Source organism: Tilletiaria anomala, assembly GCF_000711695.1.
Source record: "Tilletiaria anomala UBC 951 chromosome Unknown K437scaffold_4, whole genome shotgun sequence".
Classification (NCBI taxonomy): Eukaryota; Fungi; Basidiomycota; class Exobasidiomycetes; order Georgefischeriales; family Tilletiariaceae; genus Tilletiaria; species Tilletiaria anomala.
Genome location: NW_013547018.1, coordinates 208,151 through 227,720, shown reverse-complemented (window position 1 = coordinate 227,720; position 19,570 = coordinate 208,151). Strand labels below are relative to the sequence as shown.

General features: G+C 57.2%; 7 protein-coding genes across 7 annotated transcripts; 2 read left to right on the top strand and 5 right to left on the bottom strand.

Moving 5' to 3' along the window:
* Positions 1-191: 191 nt before the first annotated feature.
* On the bottom strand, positions 192-847 carry K437DRAFT_116799 (uncharacterized protein). The gene has a single exon (XM_013390513.1). It carries the CDS (start codon positions 794-796, stop codon positions 344-346), a length of 453 nt encoding a protein of 150 aa, XP_013245967.1. The 5' UTR covers positions 797-847; the 3' UTR covers positions 192-343.
* A 452-nt stretch (positions 848-1,299) lies between these two features.
* On the bottom strand, positions 1,300-2,086 carry K437DRAFT_253451 (uncharacterized protein). The gene is made up of 2 exons (XM_013390512.1): positions 1,969-2,086; positions 1,300-1,830 (listed from the first exon to the last, which is right to left on the bottom strand). Exons 1-2 carry the CDS (start codon positions 2,069-2,071, stop codon positions 1,481-1,483), a joined length of 453 nt encoding a protein of 150 aa, XP_013245966.1. The 5' UTR covers positions 2,072-2,086; the 3' UTR covers positions 1,300-1,480.
* Positions 2,087-2,542: 456 nt separating this feature from the next.
* Positions 2,543-3,091, top strand: K437DRAFT_253449 (uncharacterized protein). Its single transcript, XM_013390511.1, has one exon. The coding sequence runs from the start codon at positions 2,601-2,603 to the stop codon at positions 3,051-3,053; it is 453 nt and encodes a 150-aa protein (XP_013245965.1). The 5' UTR covers positions 2,543-2,600; the 3' UTR covers positions 3,054-3,091.
* Positions 3,092-4,457: 1,366 nt separating this feature from the next.
* K437DRAFT_260857 (uncharacterized protein) lies at positions 4,458-7,216 on the bottom strand (the record flags this gene model as incomplete). The annotated part of the gene is made up of 3 exons (XM_013390510.1): positions 4,458-5,522; positions 5,605-6,540; positions 6,620-7,216. The coding sequence occupies 3 exons, from the start codon at positions 7,214-7,216 to the stop codon at positions 4,458-4,460; spliced, it is 2,598 nt and encodes an 865-aa protein (XP_013245964.1).
* A 2,121-nt stretch (positions 7,217-9,337) lies between these two features.
* K437DRAFT_231171 (WD40 repeat-like protein) lies at positions 9,338-12,632 on the bottom strand. The gene is made up of 5 exons (XM_013390509.1): positions 12,398-12,632; positions 12,044-12,260; positions 11,811-11,957; positions 10,461-11,736; positions 9,338-10,371 (listed from the first exon to the last, which is right to left on the bottom strand). Exons 1-5 carry the CDS (start codon positions 12,414-12,416, stop codon positions 9,565-9,567), a joined length of 2,466 nt encoding a protein of 821 aa, XP_013245963.1. The 5' UTR covers positions 12,417-12,632; the 3' UTR covers positions 9,338-9,564.
* A 348-nt stretch (positions 12,633-12,980) lies between these two features.
* K437DRAFT_289669 (P-loop containing nucleoside triphosphate hydrolase protein) lies at positions 12,981-16,171 on the top strand. Its single transcript, XM_013390508.1, has 2 exons — positions 12,981-13,797; positions 13,871-16,171. Exons 1-2 carry the CDS (start codon positions 13,099-13,101, stop codon positions 15,962-15,964), a joined length of 2,793 nt encoding a protein of 930 aa, XP_013245962.1. The 5' UTR covers positions 12,981-13,098; the 3' UTR covers positions 15,965-16,171.
* A 44-nt stretch (positions 16,172-16,215) lies between these two features.
* Positions 16,216-19,346, bottom strand: K437DRAFT_253443 (bifunctional 6-phosphofructo-2-kinase/fructose-2,6-bisphosphate 2-phosphatase). Its single transcript, XM_013390507.1, has 4 exons — positions 18,445-19,346; positions 17,838-17,941; positions 17,161-17,769; positions 16,216-17,083 (listed from the first exon to the last, which is right to left on the bottom strand). Exons 1-4 carry the CDS (start codon positions 19,226-19,228, stop codon positions 16,361-16,363), a joined length of 2,220 nt encoding a protein of 739 aa, XP_013245961.1. The 5' UTR covers positions 19,229-19,346; the 3' UTR covers positions 16,216-16,360.
* Between the last annotated feature and the right edge of the window lie 224 nt (positions 19,347-19,570).

The following is a 19,570-nucleotide window of genomic DNA, read 5'->3' as shown; positions in this document are numbered from 1 at the left end:
CTTCGTCCTGCAAGCATGAAAGTCAGGTTACACTGCTATATACAACATTAGTGAGTCAAAGCCGACCATAGTGTGGCCGAGGATGATCCACCCCACCCTCGGCTAGACGCGGACTTTGCGATTCAGAGAGTTTCTACACTCTGCGGACTGATCCTCTGATCCCACATTTCACACATTGTCTCTCACGTATCTCTTAGTTTCGCTCGCATTATCTTAGATAGTCCTCAAGCAGCCAGCCAAGAGCAACAGATATCCGAAGAACCCCGAGTATGTAGCTGGCGATGGAACGGCGTGCCACGGTCGAAGGCACAGGGCAGGTGGCATCTCCGCCCAACAGGTCGCGTCAACGGCCTGATATTCCCTCCAACTCATTAGTGGCCCGGCATGCCGCACGAGGGAACCTACAAGGGCACGCGGGCGAGGCGGTTTGGATAGCAATGTGATGTGCACTGGAGTGCTTCTGAAATTCTGTGTCAATCCCTGTTGCTGCTATGCTGACATTATTCACAAGCATGCGCTGATCAATCGTCGCTGGTATCGCTCGGCTGTGCTCTGTGCATCTTCCCCTTCTGATAATGCACCCCTGGAAGGGCCGGGTCCCTCGGCCTACAGAGCTGTGTCGTCGACTTGGCGCACGGAACCTTTGCATGGAGCCACATGTTAAAGGAAGCGAAATGATACGAGCGACGAGCTGCGTGCGAGGGAGCGCTGCTCTAGCAGGATTCAACAAGTGGATGAGGTCCAAGACGCCGCGGGTTCGTGTGAGCAGACGCTGCCACATGTAGTCACTCTTCATCTGTATCAATCTTACGTACGAGAGATATTTGCAACAATAATCGCTCTGTCCTTTGGAGCCCAGCACGCCCGAGTCCGCGCCATTGCTCTAAATGGATTCATTTGGGGCACTGCTGCTTTCTGGTGTTAGATGTTGAGAAGCAAGCGCACAAGCCGACGCGCTCGCTCATGTTTATTCGTGACCCGCCACTAACTAGTTGGCCACCGTCATCGCATTGGTTCAAAATGTATGGCTTCTCAGGCTACGACCTCGCTCAGGACGCCCAGCGGTGCGGGTGCAACTTGTCAGTTCATGCGAAGTTCACACCCTCGGAGAGAGAAGTTGCGGCAAACGCTTGTGATTCGGTGCACACGGTCAAAAACACTCTTGTTACCTCGGGGTAAGTCTGACAAGGACGGTGACTCTTCCGTCTGAGCGGCCCTAACCGTAGAGGGCCTGTCAAGCCGGCAATGAACGAAAGCGCGGAGGCTCGATTAGCGAGATGGGTCTGAAACAGGGTGGGAGGACGACAAGCAATGAAGTTCTAGACCTTTGTTACATACTGCATGTATTGCGCTCTACACTGGCGTTGTTTAAAAGCCTGGCGTCTACAGAAAACAGGTGCGACGCATGGGCGTCCGTGCGCTCATATAGCCCCGCCTTGATGCCCCGAGGACCATGTATGCACTCTCGGATGGGATCTGTTCAGAGGGCGTAGACAAACGCGCCCATGGCAGCGGCGGCGACGGCAGCGATGGCAGCGGGCTGCTGGACGGCGACGGCAGCGTTCTTGCTTGTCGGGCTGGCGGTGGGGATAATCGCGGCACTGGAGCTGGTGGTGGTGGCGAGGAGGCCTGCGCTGCTGGCCTGCGCGAGGGCCGAGCTGATGACACTCACCTCCTCCTGCAGAGCCGAGTTGCTCGGGCTGGCCGAGGCGGCAGCGGCAATCGAGCTGTAGTACGACTGCGCGAGCGGCAAGAGCGAGGCCGCCGCCGACGGGTTCGCCTCGGCGCTGCTGATGATCGACTGCAGAGTCGCTGGGTCAAGGCTGGCCTCTGAGGGTTGTGGGTGTGGGCACATAGCAGACGGGAGCAGACGTATGCGTCACATCAGCGTCACATATCAGCGGGGGTTTACCATGCCGTGATTGCACCGTCCCAGAGCTGCTTGCTGCGCGCAGACATCATACTCACGGCGCTTGGCCACCGAGGTCGGCTTGAGGCTCGCCTCGGCCGAGGTCACGGCGAAGCCGAGCACGAGACTAGCAAGGACAGCAATGGAGGTAAAGGTTTTCATGATGGTCTGTGGGGGTGAGAGTGTTGTGGTGACAGGGAGCGTGGAGGAGCAAGCGATGAGACGGTCAGAAGGGGTGGGACAAGATTCATGAGACAAGGGCATGCGCTGTTGCCACGGTGGTTAAGTACATGCAGTGTGGCTCCATGTACTTACCAGGAGATGCCTTTGCTATACGTCGGTGATCGTTGCGTGAACCCCGCAAAAGCTTGGGTCTTTCCCGCACCGCCCAGATTCCAGGTGGGGTTACGTCCGTGTTGTGCTTACACTGGAGCAGTGCCTGAGCCAAGAGTAATACTAAAGCGGCATGGAGACCGCATCTTGACCGGAATGTTGTGAAGAACGGTGGATCACGTAATCATGCATACATGTGGCTGGGTAAAGGCAGCGATGCATTTGTTCCGCCGCATCATGCTTGAAGCTGAGCGTCATTGAACCATCGCTTCCATTCGTTATCACATCTCTTTCCCCTGTCTTGCAGCCCTTACCAGTAACGCCAAACATCTTTCCTTCGTCTAGAGCATCTTCTCGCATGCACTGCAGACGACTTTGGCCTCTTGGCCCCGATCCATTGCAGGACGGCGCAGTGGTGAAGGCGGAGTCCGCCCGATCCAAGCAACCTAGGAGAAATGAAAATGAAAAAAACCGAAAAAAGAATAGCATTGCATGTAATTATTTCATCGAACAGAGGGGGACCAAGTTTGGCTCCAGTACACATTCGCTACATCTTTCATTTGCCGAATTGCGTCTACAAAGCATTCGCGAGGCCCAGGACATGCACGACGTTCAGCCCTGTCGCGGCATGGGCCCCACCATCGGCACATCCACAAACGTTTCCCCGCTCCCCACTCATGCTCAACTTTGCTATATGCATCTGCATGCTCCTGAGACTTGTATTGACCTAGCCATTATCCTTGCCTTCGTAGTTTGCCTCTGCACCTCTAGGGATTGGTCTACTGTGAGCGCCGACGGTGGCAAAGAATAGACAAAGGCGCGGAGACGTGCACCAGCGGACTGCTGTACTTGTGGACTATACCGCAGAATGTATGCTGGCGGGATGTTGATACTGCCGCTGCCGGCAGTGACTGCTGCGCTGGTGTGTCCGGTGCGCCACTGTATACAAGTCTCCAGGTTCTGGGTGCTCTCGGTCTCACCTCGGGTATGGCGATATCCAAACAGCACCAACAAATACACTGGTACATACTTGCCTTGACTTGACACAGCTCAAGGGTCATTGTAGTCTGCATCTCTCCAACACGGGGTGGTAACAACTACCAAATTTCCAGTGCAATAGAATGCCTTCCCGGCCTCGGCCTCACACATGTTGCAACAGTCACGTGTTGAGCACACACAAGCTTCTCGTCTCAACCCAGAGCGACTCGTCACCAGTCCGTTGTACCTCAAGGGGAGGTCCAAGAGGGTAAAGCTCTATCATCTCCTTCGCAAGGATATAGGTGCGGACAGTTCAACAGATCTTCGCCATCCCATTTCTCCGCGTCGATGTCTCCGTGTCATAAACGTCATGAATGCCACAATGAGATGCGTCAAGGGTTGCGTGCGACGAACAAACGGGGGACTTGGATGCCGCAGCGCTTCCCCCATGTCCCAAGAAGATAGGCAGCGCATAGCCGGCTGAGAGCAGGGAGACAGATGGGAAGGCGCTGACGGTATGAGATGAAAGTGATCGTTGCATGCTGATGCGGTGGATGGAGCAATCGGAACGTGCGAGGCATGAATGAATGCATGAATCATAAATATCGAATGCATCTAGTGGAGTAGTATGCACGCACATATGAATGCGAGAAGTCCGCTGGCTGCTCCCTCGGGAGCCGGGACCTCAGCATTCCTCGCTCAGTGCTCGGTGCGCACGGTATATATAGACTCAATAGCCCCACGGCCTCTGAGCCATTCGCCCCCGCTGAGCAGTCTGCCCACCGTACATCGCCAGACTGTGTCCAGAGGAAACGCAGGTGTCCCCGGTCAATGCCATCGGCGGTGCTTCCGACTTTTTGAGCACGTTCTTCTCGCGCCCCTTCTATGTACATGTCCATTACATACTCGCCGCCGACCAGGCGGTGACCTGTGAAGGACATGTCTGGTGCGGTCGTACGGTAATGCACGAGCCTATGAAATGGGATTGCTGGTAACGGCACTGGATGTCAACGGGGAACTTCATTTGGAAAGCAATCTACTTAAATGTTACAGATACTCAGAGCTAGGATGAAGGACACCTGATGGTTGATTGATGACCAGTGGTCCATGTGATAGAAGGACAGAATGCGGTATCTTGATGAAACAATGAAGTGTCCATGAGTGAGAATGTATGTATGCTGTGGAAAAAGAGAGAGAGAGAAAGGAGGGGGGAAGGCTCTGCGTGTCGCCACGTCATTCAAAGCGACGCCAGCGCCCATCGCCTCGTCGCGACGAGCGACTGCGCCTCGACCATGCCGAGCTCGCCCTCGTTCCCGACGTCCTCTTCGCCCCTTTCGTTGTAGCTCAAGTCCTCGTACGTGTGCCATGTGTCCTTGGACGTCGGCTGCGGGCAGCGCCAGTCCTTGCCGTACTTGCTCGGACCAAAGTTGAGCATGCTCTGCCCGCTGTCGATGAGCCCCCGCGCGACAAGGTCCGAAGCGATCTGGGCCTTGGACGCCTTACGTGAGTGACCGAACTCTTCGGAGCCTGAGATGAGCGAGCCGGTGCCCGTGGCGGACTGAGAGATGAACATGGTATGCGATGCAGAGCAACCGTGGCCCCCGAGCTCCTTTTCCTCTCTGTCGAGGCTGCCGTTTCCTGTTGCAGCGGCATCATGGCGCATGCGCTCGGCGCGGTATGCCTCACGCCAGCGCGCGAGCTCCTCGGCCTTCTGCCCGTCAAAGACGCGCCCGATGGCGCCGATCTTGCCGAGCGTCTCGAATGCGACGACGACGACGAGCATGGCGGCATGCACGCCGAGGAAGCTGAGCGAGGACCAATCCTGTTTGAGCGGCAGAAGCGCAAAACCCCCAGCAACGAGCGAGCGGAAGCCGATGCGCATGCGTGTCGACGCGAACGCCGAGCCGTGCAGATCGAGTGACTCGTGGATCAGCGCGATGAATGCGATGCACGCCATGGCCAGAGCAAGCGAGCCGCTGAAGAACCAGCGGAAGCCCTGCTGGACGTCGTCGAGTGCGATCAACTTCGCCAGCGCCGAGCTCATCAGGATCAGCGCCGCGCACAGCGGGAAGTGGATGTTGGTGAACGTGATCGACGGCCACCAGTGTCGCCGCAGCGCATGGACGAACGTGCGCGAGCCGTCGGCGTCAAAGTAGATCCACATCAGCATGAACGCGATCATGATTGCCAATGCTGCGCGCCCGAACTGCGGGCTGAAGCCGTACGAGCCCGCATGCGCTGTATATGTCGAGTTGAGGATCGACTCGCCGATGATCAAGATCGAAAAGAGAACCATGCGTTCCTGCGATGCGGTCGCGGAGGGTTGGGAAGGGCGGTCAACAGGGAAGGGACACCGCAGGAAACTCCTTCTCGCGCTCACTCACCTGAAGATGCTCGACAGAGACAGCAGGGAAGAAGGTGTGGTGTCCGCGGTGCTTGATCCTGCCGTGGAGCCACTGGTTGGCGGCAGCGATGCAGTACTTGATGTTGAGGTCAACGACGATACCGATGACGCACAGGATCATGACAGCAGCGGTGTTGGTGGTGAACATGAGCGGCATGAACACGGACGCGATGAGCGTCAGGAAGAGGCCCTGCAGCCAAAGCGCCTTGCGGAAGCGAGGGAGGAGCAGGCCATAGATGAAGAGCATCAGCAGCCGCGCACACTTGGCGATTAGGAAGAAGGCGATCGCCCAGAAGACGGCCGTGTGCCAGCCCTCGGCAAAATAGTACGACTTGAACAGGCGCGCGCCCATGTCCGCTGCGAACTCCGGCTCCCCCTCCGCCCCACCTTCCGATGCGCGCTTGATCGCCCACGCCGCGCCAAGGACGACTGCGCGGGCGGCGTGCTCGCTAACGGTCGCTGCGGCTGAGCCAGTGGAACCACCGTCTGGGGGATCAGTGAGCGCGGCGGCGGAACCGCCGACGTCCGTGTGGCCGCTCAGGTCGACGATGTTGACGGCGGTTGCGTTGGCGGCGAAGCCGGCGAGGAGAATCATGATAAAGAGGATGTATAGGCGCTGCCAGACATCATCGGTGCCGCTTTGATTAATGTAGCCGCGCGTGTCGGTCCAGACGGAGAAGGCAAGATAGAAAACGATGACGAACTTGGCGACGTTTATTCCCGTCGCCGCCTCGGCCGCGCCGTCGGCAAGGCGATGGACAACGCCGACGAAGACCAGGTCGAAGAATAGCTCGAAGCGCGAAGGGATGCGCTCCGACGTCTCGCGGTAGATCTTGCCGTCGTGGATCCATTGTCGGATCAGCGGGCGCTTGAATAGGTGCGACAGGGTGATCGGCACGTCCGGACCCATCTCGGCCTGCAGCGACGAAGTTGTTGAATCAGATCACAAGCACAGCGTACATCGAATGGAGGAGGAGGGGGCGAGCAGAACTCACGATGTAGCCGCCCTGCGAACCATGCGCCAAGTCGAACTCGCTTGGGCCGCGCACCATGGCGTGCGCTGCGGTTCCTTTGGCGATGTCATTGTGCTCGGGTGCCGAGTGCAACCGGGTAAGGTCCTCTCCGCGCTCGCGATGTGCAACGCCATCCTGTAGCAACAGCCGCGTTCCTTTCTCTGCGCTTCCCAGCTCCGCGCGTAAGGCGGAGCGCTGAATCAGCTCGATCTCGTCGGAATGCGCGCGATACTGCGTGGGTGTCTCTTGCTGCTGTTGTTGTGGTGGGTTGTCGCCCAGCGAGAGCGCGGCCCAGAGGCCCTGCTCTCGCTCTGCACGTTCCTGTGCAACTGCCTTGACTGGCTCCCAGCCGGCGGTGTGCTGGCGGTCGACATGGTGTCCTGCCGGATAAGAGTTTGTTACCGAGTGCCCCTGCTGCTGCATCTGCGACGACCGACGGGGGCTGCGCGAGGTATCTTCCCAGTCGCCCAGCATGCTCTGCTGGTTCGGGTCGATGACGCCTCGCGCTTCATCCGGGTGCGGCGGCGAGTCGATCGTGTCGTGCATCAGCGTCGAGGCGTGGCGGAAGGCGGAGCGCATGTTGGATCTATTTGTATGTCTGCCGGAGGCCTGCCTAGGGTCGGTGTTTCTTTTGGTGTGTTTACGAGGGTGCTTGTCTTCGCGTTGAGGATGGCTTGGGTTATGTGATGGAATGGGCGATTGTGTGCCTCGGCCTCTTGCTGTTATGCGTGCACCTGTCACGGGCCTCGCCCCTGCGGGGGTGGGTTACTGGGTGGGTGAGTGAACGAGCGAGCGAGCGAGAGTGTAGTGAGAAAATGAGTGAAGAGGGCCGTCGACGACCTGCGTCGAGTGGGGTTCTCTTTGTGGACGAATCGATTCCATGCAAAGGAGTGTGGTCGGTGTCGAGGCAGCGAGCCGGGGATTGCTCCTACCCTCTACCTTTGTGCTTCCGAGGAGGCTCAAGCTGATCAGAGTGGGCTGTGAAAGAGATGAACAGCTGGGTGCCGCTTTAACTCCCTCTTTCCCGATGCCACGATACACACGCTAGGCAAGGATGGGAACATGAGATGGGGGAAGGCCGAGCAGCAGACGACGGACGACAGTTGCGCGCACTCACAGGGAATCGATGCCCGTCTCACACATGTGTTCGTGGACATTCAATTTGACTGGTGGTGGTGGTGGCGGCTAGGCTGCTCGAGTCAAAGTTGAAACCCCATGCAGCGATCAGATCAGCATACCAAACATTCATCCAGTGCCGCCAAACAAGGATAGTGCCGTGTCCACTGGACGACTCTCGCTAGCCACGCCGCACCTTCCCGCTGGAGAAATGTGGAAGAGTGGAGTGGAGCCCAAGAAACGCAAGGGGGGTCGGATGCTCCGAGGAGGCACTGGATCCCAGTACGACCCGCTAATGCCTCGTCCATTCGATTTCCGCTCCCCCGGCAGAAGAGAACTCTCCTGTGCTGTCGGGTGAGACTCGCAGGTTAGACAGCTCATCCAGTCGTCAGACCGTGGGATTCAAAGATATGGGCATCGCTTTGTAGGCTCTCTTGGCGATTATGGGAAGCGCGCGTTCCCAACCTTGTCATGGCGCTGCCGTGGTGGACTGGTGGCTATCTCACTTCTCACAGTCTGAGCCTATTGCACGACCACGATGCATTGGAGATGCGACCGGTGACATTCGTTGAGTTCCCATTCGCAACGTCACAATCGTGTGAGATTGTGAAAGGGTCCTTCTTGGTTGTGCGCAGCTGTGGTTCTGGATACATAAATCTGGCAGTTGCGACTCGACAGCTCGAGGTTCCTGCTTCATTCAGTATGCACTTCCATCGTCTGTGTGGCTGTCAGTCGTCTTTGTGTGGCCAAAAAAGGGTCCGCTTAGATCTCACCTGCGGCGCTCAACACTCTTCGCTATCACAGGTACCAAACGGACGGCTTTCAAGCAGAGCGCATGCACTTTCTCCACTGCGCCAACCGCGTGGAGTTCAACAACAGATCCATTGAGAGATGCCTTGGGATTAGCTCAGTGCAAAATGTAGGCTCCTTGCATCAACCGTACCCATTTTCTTGGCGTACAGCAGGCTGCGGCGGGCAAAGAAAGCTGCCTGGCACGTTGGAAGCTGCTCGGAAAGGCACATGGCACTGGGTATCGTGGATGGATAGAGGTGGCTACAGCCTACAATAGTAGCGATTGGGCATGTGGCATGTGAAGCGTCCTGCGGCAATATCTTCAGTGCCAATCTGCTCTGCGCCGAGCTTGCCGACCTGAATGCACTTTGGCCATCGTTCCAAAAGTGTGATGGGCGAAAGATGTGAACGTCGCTTTGGCGTCGATCGCCGACGCCGAGACGAAGAAAAATAATGGCGACGCGAGGCTGGGTGTGTTCATCTGATTGACATCGGCCTTGCACAAGCCGGCAAGTGCATTTGCACGATCTTCAACATACACCTTCCATATGTGCCTAAAGATGCGGCTGCGCCGGACAGTGAGATGGCCGGTTCATTCGAGGAGGAATACGCCCAAGGTAGAGGCTACAAATGAACAAAGAGCGAAGTAGGAGAAGATGGACAACCAGCAGCGCGACATATACGACAGTGACAGATCACAATGTCACAAGCACGTCAAGAGAATCTATTTCGTCAACGGCTCCGTAGGGACCCAGCAAGACTCCGTTTTGTAATTTATTTTGGCGATCTCCTCAACCATGTACCCCACAATCGCCGCGCTGCTACTGATTGACAGCAGGACCGGGCACTCGCAGTGCAATTGCCCATCCGCACGCAGCTGCATCTGCACTCAACGTCACAGCAGAAGCGCAATCAGAAGCTGGTCATCATCGAGCTGTCGTTCTTGCATTCAACGTTGATGGTTCGCCATTGATATTTCCACAGAAGCTTCAAGCGAACAATAGCATCGCCTCGAGCAATCAATCGCTATCGCTATTGAGCTCAATCAGCGGATCCTCCAGGCGCGCAGACAGCTTGAACGCGTGATCATCGTCCGGATCTTCGACGAGTACGATGCGCACCTGCTCTTCCTGCTCTACCTCTTCCAGATCCTCCTCATCTGCACTATCCACTTGGTGCATTGACGCGTCCCCGTCCGTATCCGTAGCATTCCCATCGCGCACTCGCTTTCCAGGCTGCAAGTACCTCTGCTGCGCCTTCTGGATCGACGCGCCAGCCCGCGCGGTCCTCGAGGACGACGACCCGCGGCGGCGCAGGATGCGCTGGAAGACTGAGCGGCACTCAACTTCGAATGTGCCCTCGCCGTCAAAAGCGCCGATGCCGTCCCAGAAGCTATCGTCTTCGTCGTCGTCGTCGCTGTGTTGTTCCCTTAGCTCGTATTCAAAGCTGATGCTGTTGTTGAGAGCAGCGCCATCCCCACGCGGCCCCACATGTGACTGCAGCCTCCGAGGGCCATGTCGGACCTTGTGCCCCGCCTTGCACTCCGCCCTGCGCGCCCGCTCCCTGACGTGTCGCTTTGCGAGCTTGATCAGCTCACCGGCAGGGTAGATGTCCACCAGGCCTTCCTCCTCGTCCTGCTTTCGGCGTGACACCTCGTCCTCGTCCTCGACGTCGAACTCGTCCTCGTGCTCTTCGTACTCCGCGTTCTCCTCGAGCTCCTCGAACCCGGGCGCGTACGCCGACCAGATCTCCGCCGTCGGAGTCGACCACAGGTTGACGTTCCCCGTCGACGAGACAGACGCGGCCGCTGGCCGGTGTGGATGCCACTGCTCATGCCAAGAGTTGCGTGTCAGTCGTACCATATTTCGTAGGTATCCCAGCCCCACAGCACCCTCTTGGGCGCGGCGCGACTCACATCAAGGCCAATGAGCGGCTCCTTGGGACCTTCGAGAATCCTGTTGAGCGTGCCCGTCATGCGCTCCCAGATGTAGATATTGTGCGCAGTAATGTTTGTTGCACCGCCAAAAACGTACTCGCCATCACCGGTGAAGCCGATGCCGCACCACGGTGTCCGGTTGACGCGGTCCTGCACCTTGTATAGCAGGCGCACGTTGAACGGCTTATTGACGCGCGGCTGCGGTGGCGCCGAAGCAGAGGGGGAGCAGGACGGGTTGGTAGACGCAGCCGTTGCGGCGAGCGCGGCCGGCTGGTCAACGTCGGCGTCCTCTTGCGCTGCTTCGAGCACGGCAGCGATAGCCTGTGCACTGCGCTCGGCGTGTGAAAGATCGTTGCCTCCCTGTGATACACTGATCACCTGTGCGTCTTCGTCCACTGCCTGTAAAGACGTAGGTGCAGCGACTGTCACAGCCGTTGCCGCTACCGCTGCCGCCACATGCACAAGCGCCTCAGGTGCCGGACTGACCGATGGCATTGACGACCACGTGTTAGGCGACTCTGCGCCGTGGCTGCGATGCTGCTGTGATGGCTCGGGCGGAGGCTCGTTGTTGATACTGATGCTGAACGCACGAATCGCCCGATCGTTCGAATTCACGAGAAGCATCTTGCCCGTAGCGTCAATCGCCATCTCCTTGATCAGAGCCGGGCCTAACAGACCCGCAGCTGCCGCGGGTGACGCCGACGCGTTGCCCATTCCGCTGGCACCACCACCTTCGCATTGCACAAGCTGCCGCGAGCACAGATCATATACCAACAGCCCGCCTCGCGACGTGCCGGCAAAGATGTGTCGGCCATCGTGCCCGAAGATGGCACATGAAATCTTCTGCGGGATGTGCCCCTTTCGCCGAGTAGGCGGTGGTGGTATGTTGTCGCTACGCTCTTCTTTGGCGCTACCCATGTCAGCATCACCTGCTACAGCCTCCGCCGAAACAGAAGGAGATGAGGGAGAGGGCGGAGGCTGCAGGTAAGGTGCAACCGGCGTGTCATAGTCACCGCCGAACGTCCACCGACGGACAGGTAGCGGAGAGAATTCGGGAGTGTCCCAGGGTTGGTCACTGCCGGACTTGTTTGCCCCTTCCTGTTGGATCACCTGCCCATTGCTATTGTGATTGCCATTCTGAGCATTGGCGTTGGTTTGATGCTTTCCTTTGATCCGCCGGCGCGTGACCTGTATGCGCTGTTGCAAATCGATCCAGACGGCTTCTTGCGTCTCAAGGACAGCAAGAAGGTGGTTCCTGAATGTCAATTGGCAATGAGAAGCATCAGCAGGGCGTGATAATGTATTTGTTCTGTCCCAAAATGAACGCACGAATTCTTCGGGTCGTACTGTACACTGAGGACGGCGGTGTCGAACTTGATGTTTCTGAATTGTGTGCCGGATCCTTGCGAGAGGTCCCAGATGATGATCGAGCAGTCGTACGAGCAGGAGGCCAGGAAGCGATTGTTAGGCGACCATCTGAAAGAGGGAGCGCAGATTCGTGTGGTCAGCTGGCGCCACAAAGTGATACCGGAAGTCCAGAAATGATAAATGGAAGTACTCACGCAACGCCCAGCACCGTCTTTGTATGCCCAACCAGCCATCTTACGATCCGTTTCGTCTCTGCATCCCAAATGGCGACGACGCCATCTGTCCGACCCGTGGCGACAAGCTGACCGGAAAATACGAGGTTCCAGTGCCCTTTGTTGTACCTGCAACACGTCGCGGCAGCATATGCCAAGACGGAGTCGACGCTGTCCGGCGTGTCGTGTGCGAACGGGTCTGGAATGGTAACGAGCACGTCCATTGATCTTCGTCAGCAAGATGTCCTTTCTACATCGCATCCGACGAGCTTCCTAGAGTCGAGCGTCTCTCCATTCGCACAGGAAATGCCAGGTCACTCCCGCCTGTCGACTCACTCTGCAGAGTACCATTCATGCCGGCTGGGATGCCAAGCAGGGATCGTCGCAGTTTGTCCGCTAACTGCGGCTGGGGTTCACTGCACCCCGGCAATAATCGCCGACAGCCAATAGCATGTGATCACAATGGAGCATATATGAGGCCTTGACTCACTCCCAGACGTGTCGAAGCAGACATCGATCCATCGGCACTCCCTCTCGTCTTTCTTGCTCTGCGAAGAGCAGCTTAGGCGCGTGGCCATGCTTTCTTTTTGTGCAAGCCGGGTACATCCTAGTTGATGGCGCGTCGCGTGTTCGAGTTGAAAAGTTGCGTTGGACGCGGCGAGTTTTGCGTGAGTTTACAAACGATCTGAATGCACCGATTCGTTCTCTGCCCGGTTGTTGCTAGCTGCATGTGATCGAACATTCAAAATGATTTTCGAAACAAGCGGTCTCGTGCTCACGAGATGCTTCCGGCGGCTTCTAGCAGCTTCTAGGACCTTCAATCGCATAGTAGGGTTATTCTTGCCCGGATGACATCGGTTGCGCTTTGGAAGACGAGGCTTCGATCATCCCAATCACTGCAGTCCAGCTGGGGAGGGCATGGTAGGGTATATAGGAGCGGCATCGCTTACACATTAATACGATGTTTACTTCGCCCCTATACCTCATCGGCTCCGTACGATTGATACCCGCCAGCACTTGACACAGACAACGGAAGTATGGCCTTCGAATTCACAGACCGCGCACAAAGCGCCGTTGGCGCAGCATCACAGCTGGCCAAGGATTACGCTCACCCACAAGTCACAGGATCACACCTCGCCCTCGCTCTCCTGCTCGACTCCAGCGGCCCGACCGTAACGGGTGTAACAGCTCCTGGCGCTGCAGGGGCCGCGGGGGCCGGCTCAGGATCGGCGGCGACCGAATCGCTGTTCCACTCCGTGCTCAGTAAGGCCGGCGTGGACGTGGCAAAATTAGAGCAAAGTCTGCGCGACACGCTGCGCAAGATTCCGCAGCAAAACCCACCGCCCGATGAGACGTCGTTCAGCCGAGAAGCGCTGAAAGTCATTCAGGAAGCCGACAAGCTCAAGAAGACGCAGCACGATTCGTACATCGCGCAAGACCACCTGCTGCTCGCGCTAGTAGATCACGACACCACGCTCAAAGGCTTGCTCAAGGCCGCCGGCCTCGCTAACTCGGAGCTGCTGAAGACGGCCATCACAAATGCACGCGGCGCCAGAAGGATCGAAAGTAAGGCCAGCGAGGCGGGTTTCGACGCACTCAACAAGTACTGTACAGACTTGACCATGCTCGCCGCCGAGGGCAAGCTCGACCCTGTCATTGGCAGAGATGATGAGATCCGCAGAGTCGTGCGAGTTCTCTCGCGACGTACTAAAAACAACGCAGTCTTGATTGGAGAAGTGAGTCAATTCTTGGAATGTTGACTGTGATTCGGTGTAATGACGGTGACAAAGCCATTTGTTTATTTCACAGCCTGGTACCGGAAAAACTGCTGTCATGGAAGGACTCGCGCAACGGATCATTGATCGGGATGTCCCGCCAAATCTTCTCGGACGCCTTCTTTCACTCGACATGGGCGCACTTATGGCAGGCGCAAAGTACCGCGGCGAGTACGAGGAGCGCGTGAAGGCTGTTCTGGACGAGATCGAAAAGGCTACCGAGAACGGGACCAACATCATATTGGCAATCGACGAGATGCATCTCTTGATGGCAGGCAAGGGCGGTGACTCGGGTATGGACGCGGCGAATCTGATCAAGCCCATGCTTGCGCGCGGCAAGCTTCGTTGCATCGGTGCAACGACCCTTGCAGAGTACCGGCAATACATTGAGAAGGATGCCGCGTTCGAGCGACGCTTCCAGCAGGTCCTTGTCGAAGAACCGGATGTCAATGCCACCATCGCCATCCTCCGTGGTCTGCGCGACAAGTACGAGGTGCACCATTCTGTGCGCATTCTCGACTCTGCACTCGTCCAGGCTGCCGTGCTCGCCAAGCGCTACCTTACCAGCCGCCGCGCACCCGATAGTGCAATCGATCTAGTCGACGAGGCTTGCGCAGATGTGCGTGTGCAGCGCGACACTGTACCAGAGGACATCGATAAGCTGCAACGCAAGAAGCTACAGCTCGAAGTCGCCATCCATGCCCTCGAGCGTGAGAAGGACGCTAGCAGCAAGGAGGACCTCGAGAAAGGACGCAAGGAGCTGTCTCAAGTGGATGAAGAACTCGCGCCGCTTATCGCCAAGCACGACGCAGAAAAGGCAAAAGGCGATGAAATCAACAATGTCCGCAGGCGCATCGAGGAGCTGCAGCAAAAGGCACTAGATGCGGAAAGGAGGTACGACCTGCAGACGGCAGCCGACCTGCGCTACTATGCCATCCCGGAGCTTGAGGTGCGTCTCAAGAGCCTGCAAATGGAGGAGCGCAAGCGTGAGGAAGAAGGCGTGAGCAATGGCGCGAACACAGTCACTTCCGAGCGTATCGCGCAGATCGTCGCTCGCTGGACGGGAATCCCCGCAGCGAAGATGATGGAGGGCGAGAAGCAGAAACTGCTCAAGCTCGAGCACTTACTTGCCAAGGACGTCATTGGGCAACCGGAAGCTGTCAAAGCGGTTGCGCAAGCCATCCGCCTCTCTCGCTCCGGCCTAGCCAACCCCAACCGACCGATCGCATCTCTGCTTTTCTGCGGCCCGAGCGGAACCGGCAAGACGCTCCTCAGCAAAGCTCTTTCCAAGCAGCTCTTCGACGACGAGAACGCCATGATGCGCATAGACGCATCCGAGTACAGCGAGAAGCACTCGATCAGCAGGCTCATCGGCGCGCCGCCTGGCTATGTCGGGCACGATTCGGGTGGCCAGTTAACTGAGTGGATCCGCCGACGTCCGTACTCAGTCGTGCTCATCGACGAGATCGAGAAAGCGGCCAAGGAGTTCGTCACTCTCTTCCTGCAGATCTTGGATGACGGGCGCTGCACAGACGGTCAAGGCAGAGTGGTCAGCTTTAAGAACTGTGTCATCATCATGACTTCCAACCTCGGTTCCGCATCGATCAACGCTGACCCGTCCGCAGACGAAGGCGGCTCCATCTCGCCTGCCACGCAGCAGCTGGTGCAGTCAGCGATCGCGCAGCACTTTGTCCCCGAGTTCATCAATCGGATCGACTCGACCATCATTTTCCGCAAGCTGAGCCGCAAGGACATCCGCAGCATTGTCGAGAGCAGAGTCAAGGAAGTGCAGCACCGACTTTGGTCCAATGGCCGGCGCATTAAGCTGCAGCTCGATGACGGCGCCAAGGACTACCTCGCGTCGATTGGGTACAACCCCTCGCTTGGCGCGCGGCCACTTAACAGGGCCATCCAGAGCAGCCTGCTCAACCCTCTCTCGCTGCTCATCCTTCGCGGTCAGGTACGCGACAATGAGACAGTCACTGTCACGTTCGATGGGCCCGGCAATTGCCTCCTGGTCAACCCAAACCACCCCATCCCTCCAGAGTTCGAGGACATTAACGAAGATATCGACATGGACTCTGACATGGCGAGCGATGCCTTCATCGAAGAGGAGCCGCTTGACTAAGGCGGGTCCATAAGCAAGCGCAATGCAGGCGACACAGATTGGTGGCCGCCCTTTCGATAATCGACAGGCTGTGAGGAGATATGATACTGGGGCGAGGTTCCCAAAGCATAGTGCTTTGTATTCAAGACGTGGTTCAGTCGCAAGCATCACACCAACGCAACTCTACAGTTTCACACATATGTATACAAGCTGCAACTTGCAATTCATTTGGTTCGAATTGAGGTTAACCTGCGATTGGTCAGGAAACGAGTGCGGTATAAGCTTCTCACTTGCTTGCTATAATGTATGATACACAAGGTACTGGTGACGACGTGAATGCACGGATCTAATGGGCTGCAATGAAGTAGTAGTGGTGGTGACTGTGTATGCAATTCGCCCGTTTTCTCCTAACACTCTTCATAGCTGGTGCTCTTCGTACTGCGGCTTGCGCTGACTGGGCGGCAAGCTGGTAGCCGCCTGAAGTATATCGTCCGGGATCAAAGGAGTCTTTGACTGCAGCAAGGGCGGCGTGCCCGGCGCCACCTGGCTGACCTTGACCGGCTTGGGTCGGTGTGTGTCGACAGCGTCGATGGGCAAGCGGAACCGTTTCTCGTCGCATCCGTACGCTTTCGGCGTCAGCTGGATGACAGTGTGTAAAGGTATCTTGATGTACGGCAGTTCTTCTTGCGAGAGCGAATGGAAGTAGGCGTACAAACATCGCAGGATCGCCTGGTGTCCAATGATGAGAATATTCTCTTGTCGTTCCAGCTCCATGATGACGGGCTCGAGACGTACGACAACGTCGCGGTATGACTCGCCGCCTCGGTACCGGTAGTTGAATTTGTCATCGTCGCGGGAGGCATAATCCTCGGGGTAGTACTGCTCGATCTCTTCGTACGTCATGCTATCACAGACACCAGCGTCGAGCTCATCCAGCGACTTCCACGCAAGCTTGTTGTATGGCAAAAAGGAGGACGTTTGCGCAGTCCGCTTGAGGGTCGAGTGCCACACAGTGAGAGGGGCGTCGCCGATATTATCCTTGATTAGATCTGGTAGAGCGCGCGCGTAGGACCAGCCTCGCTCGGATAGGTCGCTATCACCGCCAATCTTCCCTTGGACGTTGTACTGAGATTCTCCATGCTGTACATGGTTGATGGTTCATTTCGAAGCTGTCAATATGCCTTGCTCTGTCTTTCTCAGAGCATTTCAGTACTCACCCTTGAAAAGAAGATATTACGTGGAGTAAGGTGCAGGTTCATCAAATAAAACGCGATCCTCGACTCGAGATACCCTCGAATCTGATTGACGACGACGTTCTGGCCGACGTCGAAGATCTTGCAGTAGCTCAATTGACTCTCGCTACCGTCCGCATCGACAGGCTGATAAGCATCTTCGTAATTCTTGATCCGCGCCAAGAAATCCTTTTTCGCCTCCTCGGGTGACACGTTGGCGTAGTCTGGATCTCCGCTGCGAACTTTGACCGCGATATTCGCGGCGATGACCGCCGGGTCGGTGCAGATGCTCTCAAGGAAGACCAGTTTGAGGTTCGGCTCCTGCGCTACGCGCTTGGCTATCTCCTCGCGTCGCGATTTGGTGGTGTTCGTTGCATCGTGGATCCCCACGTTCCCCCCGGCCTTGAGCCATATAATCAGCTGCTCCAGGCACTCGGATGCCATCTGTGACCGTAGCGCATAAGCCTCTGGATTAGCAGGATCGAAGAACGAGGCCGTGTGATCTTCGGTGATGCCAGATTCTCGCAGCTTTGTCCGTGCTAATGCTCGCCGCATCTGTCCTACGTTGAACACTTTGACATCGTACTCGAGCCACTTGGGGGCGGAAGGTGAGAAAGTTAGCAATGAATCGAACAGCTAGCAAATGGAAGTTTTCGATTCACTTTGAGATATCGCATCAGTTTGTTACTAAGATAACTCTTCCCTCGGGCCGGCAGTCCAACCATAGCAACAACGATCTTCTGCTCGCTGTAGTCGGGCTTTGCACCTGGCTCGCCCAGATCCGCAACGAAATCAGGCGGCATGTCGGGACCGATGGCGATTCCATTTAGATGGTCGACAGGTGTAGAGGCGACGGGCATAAGTGAGGTGTCATGCATGGAGTTGCAGCCAGCGGGGGCCAACAGGCGGTGATGGCCAAAAATGGGGATCACGGGAGCGCGTGAGGACGAGGCGACAGGCAGGGAACCGGATGAGAAAGGGGCAAGGAGGAATGTCTCCGGTCAGCAAGCAGATACGTGTCTTGGTTGAAATGACCCCAAGGCAGCGTAACAAGAACGAGCAAAAGATGGTAGGAGTGTGACTTCCACACTGATGACAAGGTGATGTGGGTCGCGTGACCGATGGGTCGTAAGATGGCCCGGTCCTCGTGCGGGGATTGCCGGGCTCCACTAGTAGTCGGATCCCGGCTGACCCGAGGGAGGCAACCCTAACTGGCCACTGCATCGTAACCCTACAATGCCTAATATCGGGCCTCACATGTTAACTCACCCGGGGTACCAAGGTTCATGCCTCCAGGAGACGCGCCAGATGGAAAGGCCGAGTTTTCGAGGATGAGGCTGTTGCACACACTGCCTCGCCCGCTTTCCAGCAGCGGTGTCCCTGGCTCGCTGCCCTTTTGGCTGGCGCGTGCGCTGATGCTCTCGCTGCGCTCCATCAACGCTGTACCTGCGGCGGCCTTCAAGCTGCTGCTGATCAATTCAGGGTGGTCCCTGAGAAGCGCCTGCAGCCCGTCGCTCGACCTGGCGAGGTTGGATGACGCGACAGCTGCGCTGAAAAGATCGCGCTGCGCCGCATCAGGCTGAGGTGCAGGCCGCGAAGCCGCATAGGCCCCATGTGAAATGTGCCGGCCGGAAGAGGGTGTGTTGTTCCCGCCTGTTGTGCCGCTCGAGCGCGTGCGCGGATGCAGACCAAGGCCGCTACGAGCTGATATAGATGATGTGCGACCTAGTCCTCCTGGGCCTGTCGCTCCAGGGCTGAAGCTCCCCGAGCCTCCACCGTTCGAGGACTGCGAGTCCTTTCGTCGAAGCACGCGCGGCCGACCAGGTGTCGCAGTACTGCTACTGATGCTCGGCGTCGAGAACGCCAGGCCCGCGCCAGAGCCCGGGCTGTCAGCGGTGGAGTTATTGTTGCTCTGCTGCCCAAGGCTGCGGTTGGAATCGGTAGATGGCAGACGGGTGAGGGGCGTGAAAGGTGATCCACGCGGCGGCGAGGTCGTCGCCTGGCCTTGGGCGCTGACGCCGCCAGTGCCGGGAGCGAGGTTCGGTTCCGCCATGGTCTGAGAGCCTTTGTCTTAGAACTTCTATGAAGCTACTGTTTTAACAAAAAGGAGCATTCAATAGCCTTGGCTTGATGAAAATCGCTCGTCTGGCGCGAAAGATAGCAAGCATGCTCCAATCAAGTTACAAATTACATGCGACACGCGGTTCCCCCCTGCAATCGTTTGTATCTATGCGACGCGCGTGCTCGCGAGAGAGAGCAGGGTGATCACAGGGGCGCAACCCTATTTTACCCCCTGGGTTGAAAGGTCTTGGAGCGCCCCACACACACCGTCCCCTCCTCAACGCCCTTGACAGCTACCTTGAATGCTTTCGCTCGTCCCGATTCCGAATGCGAC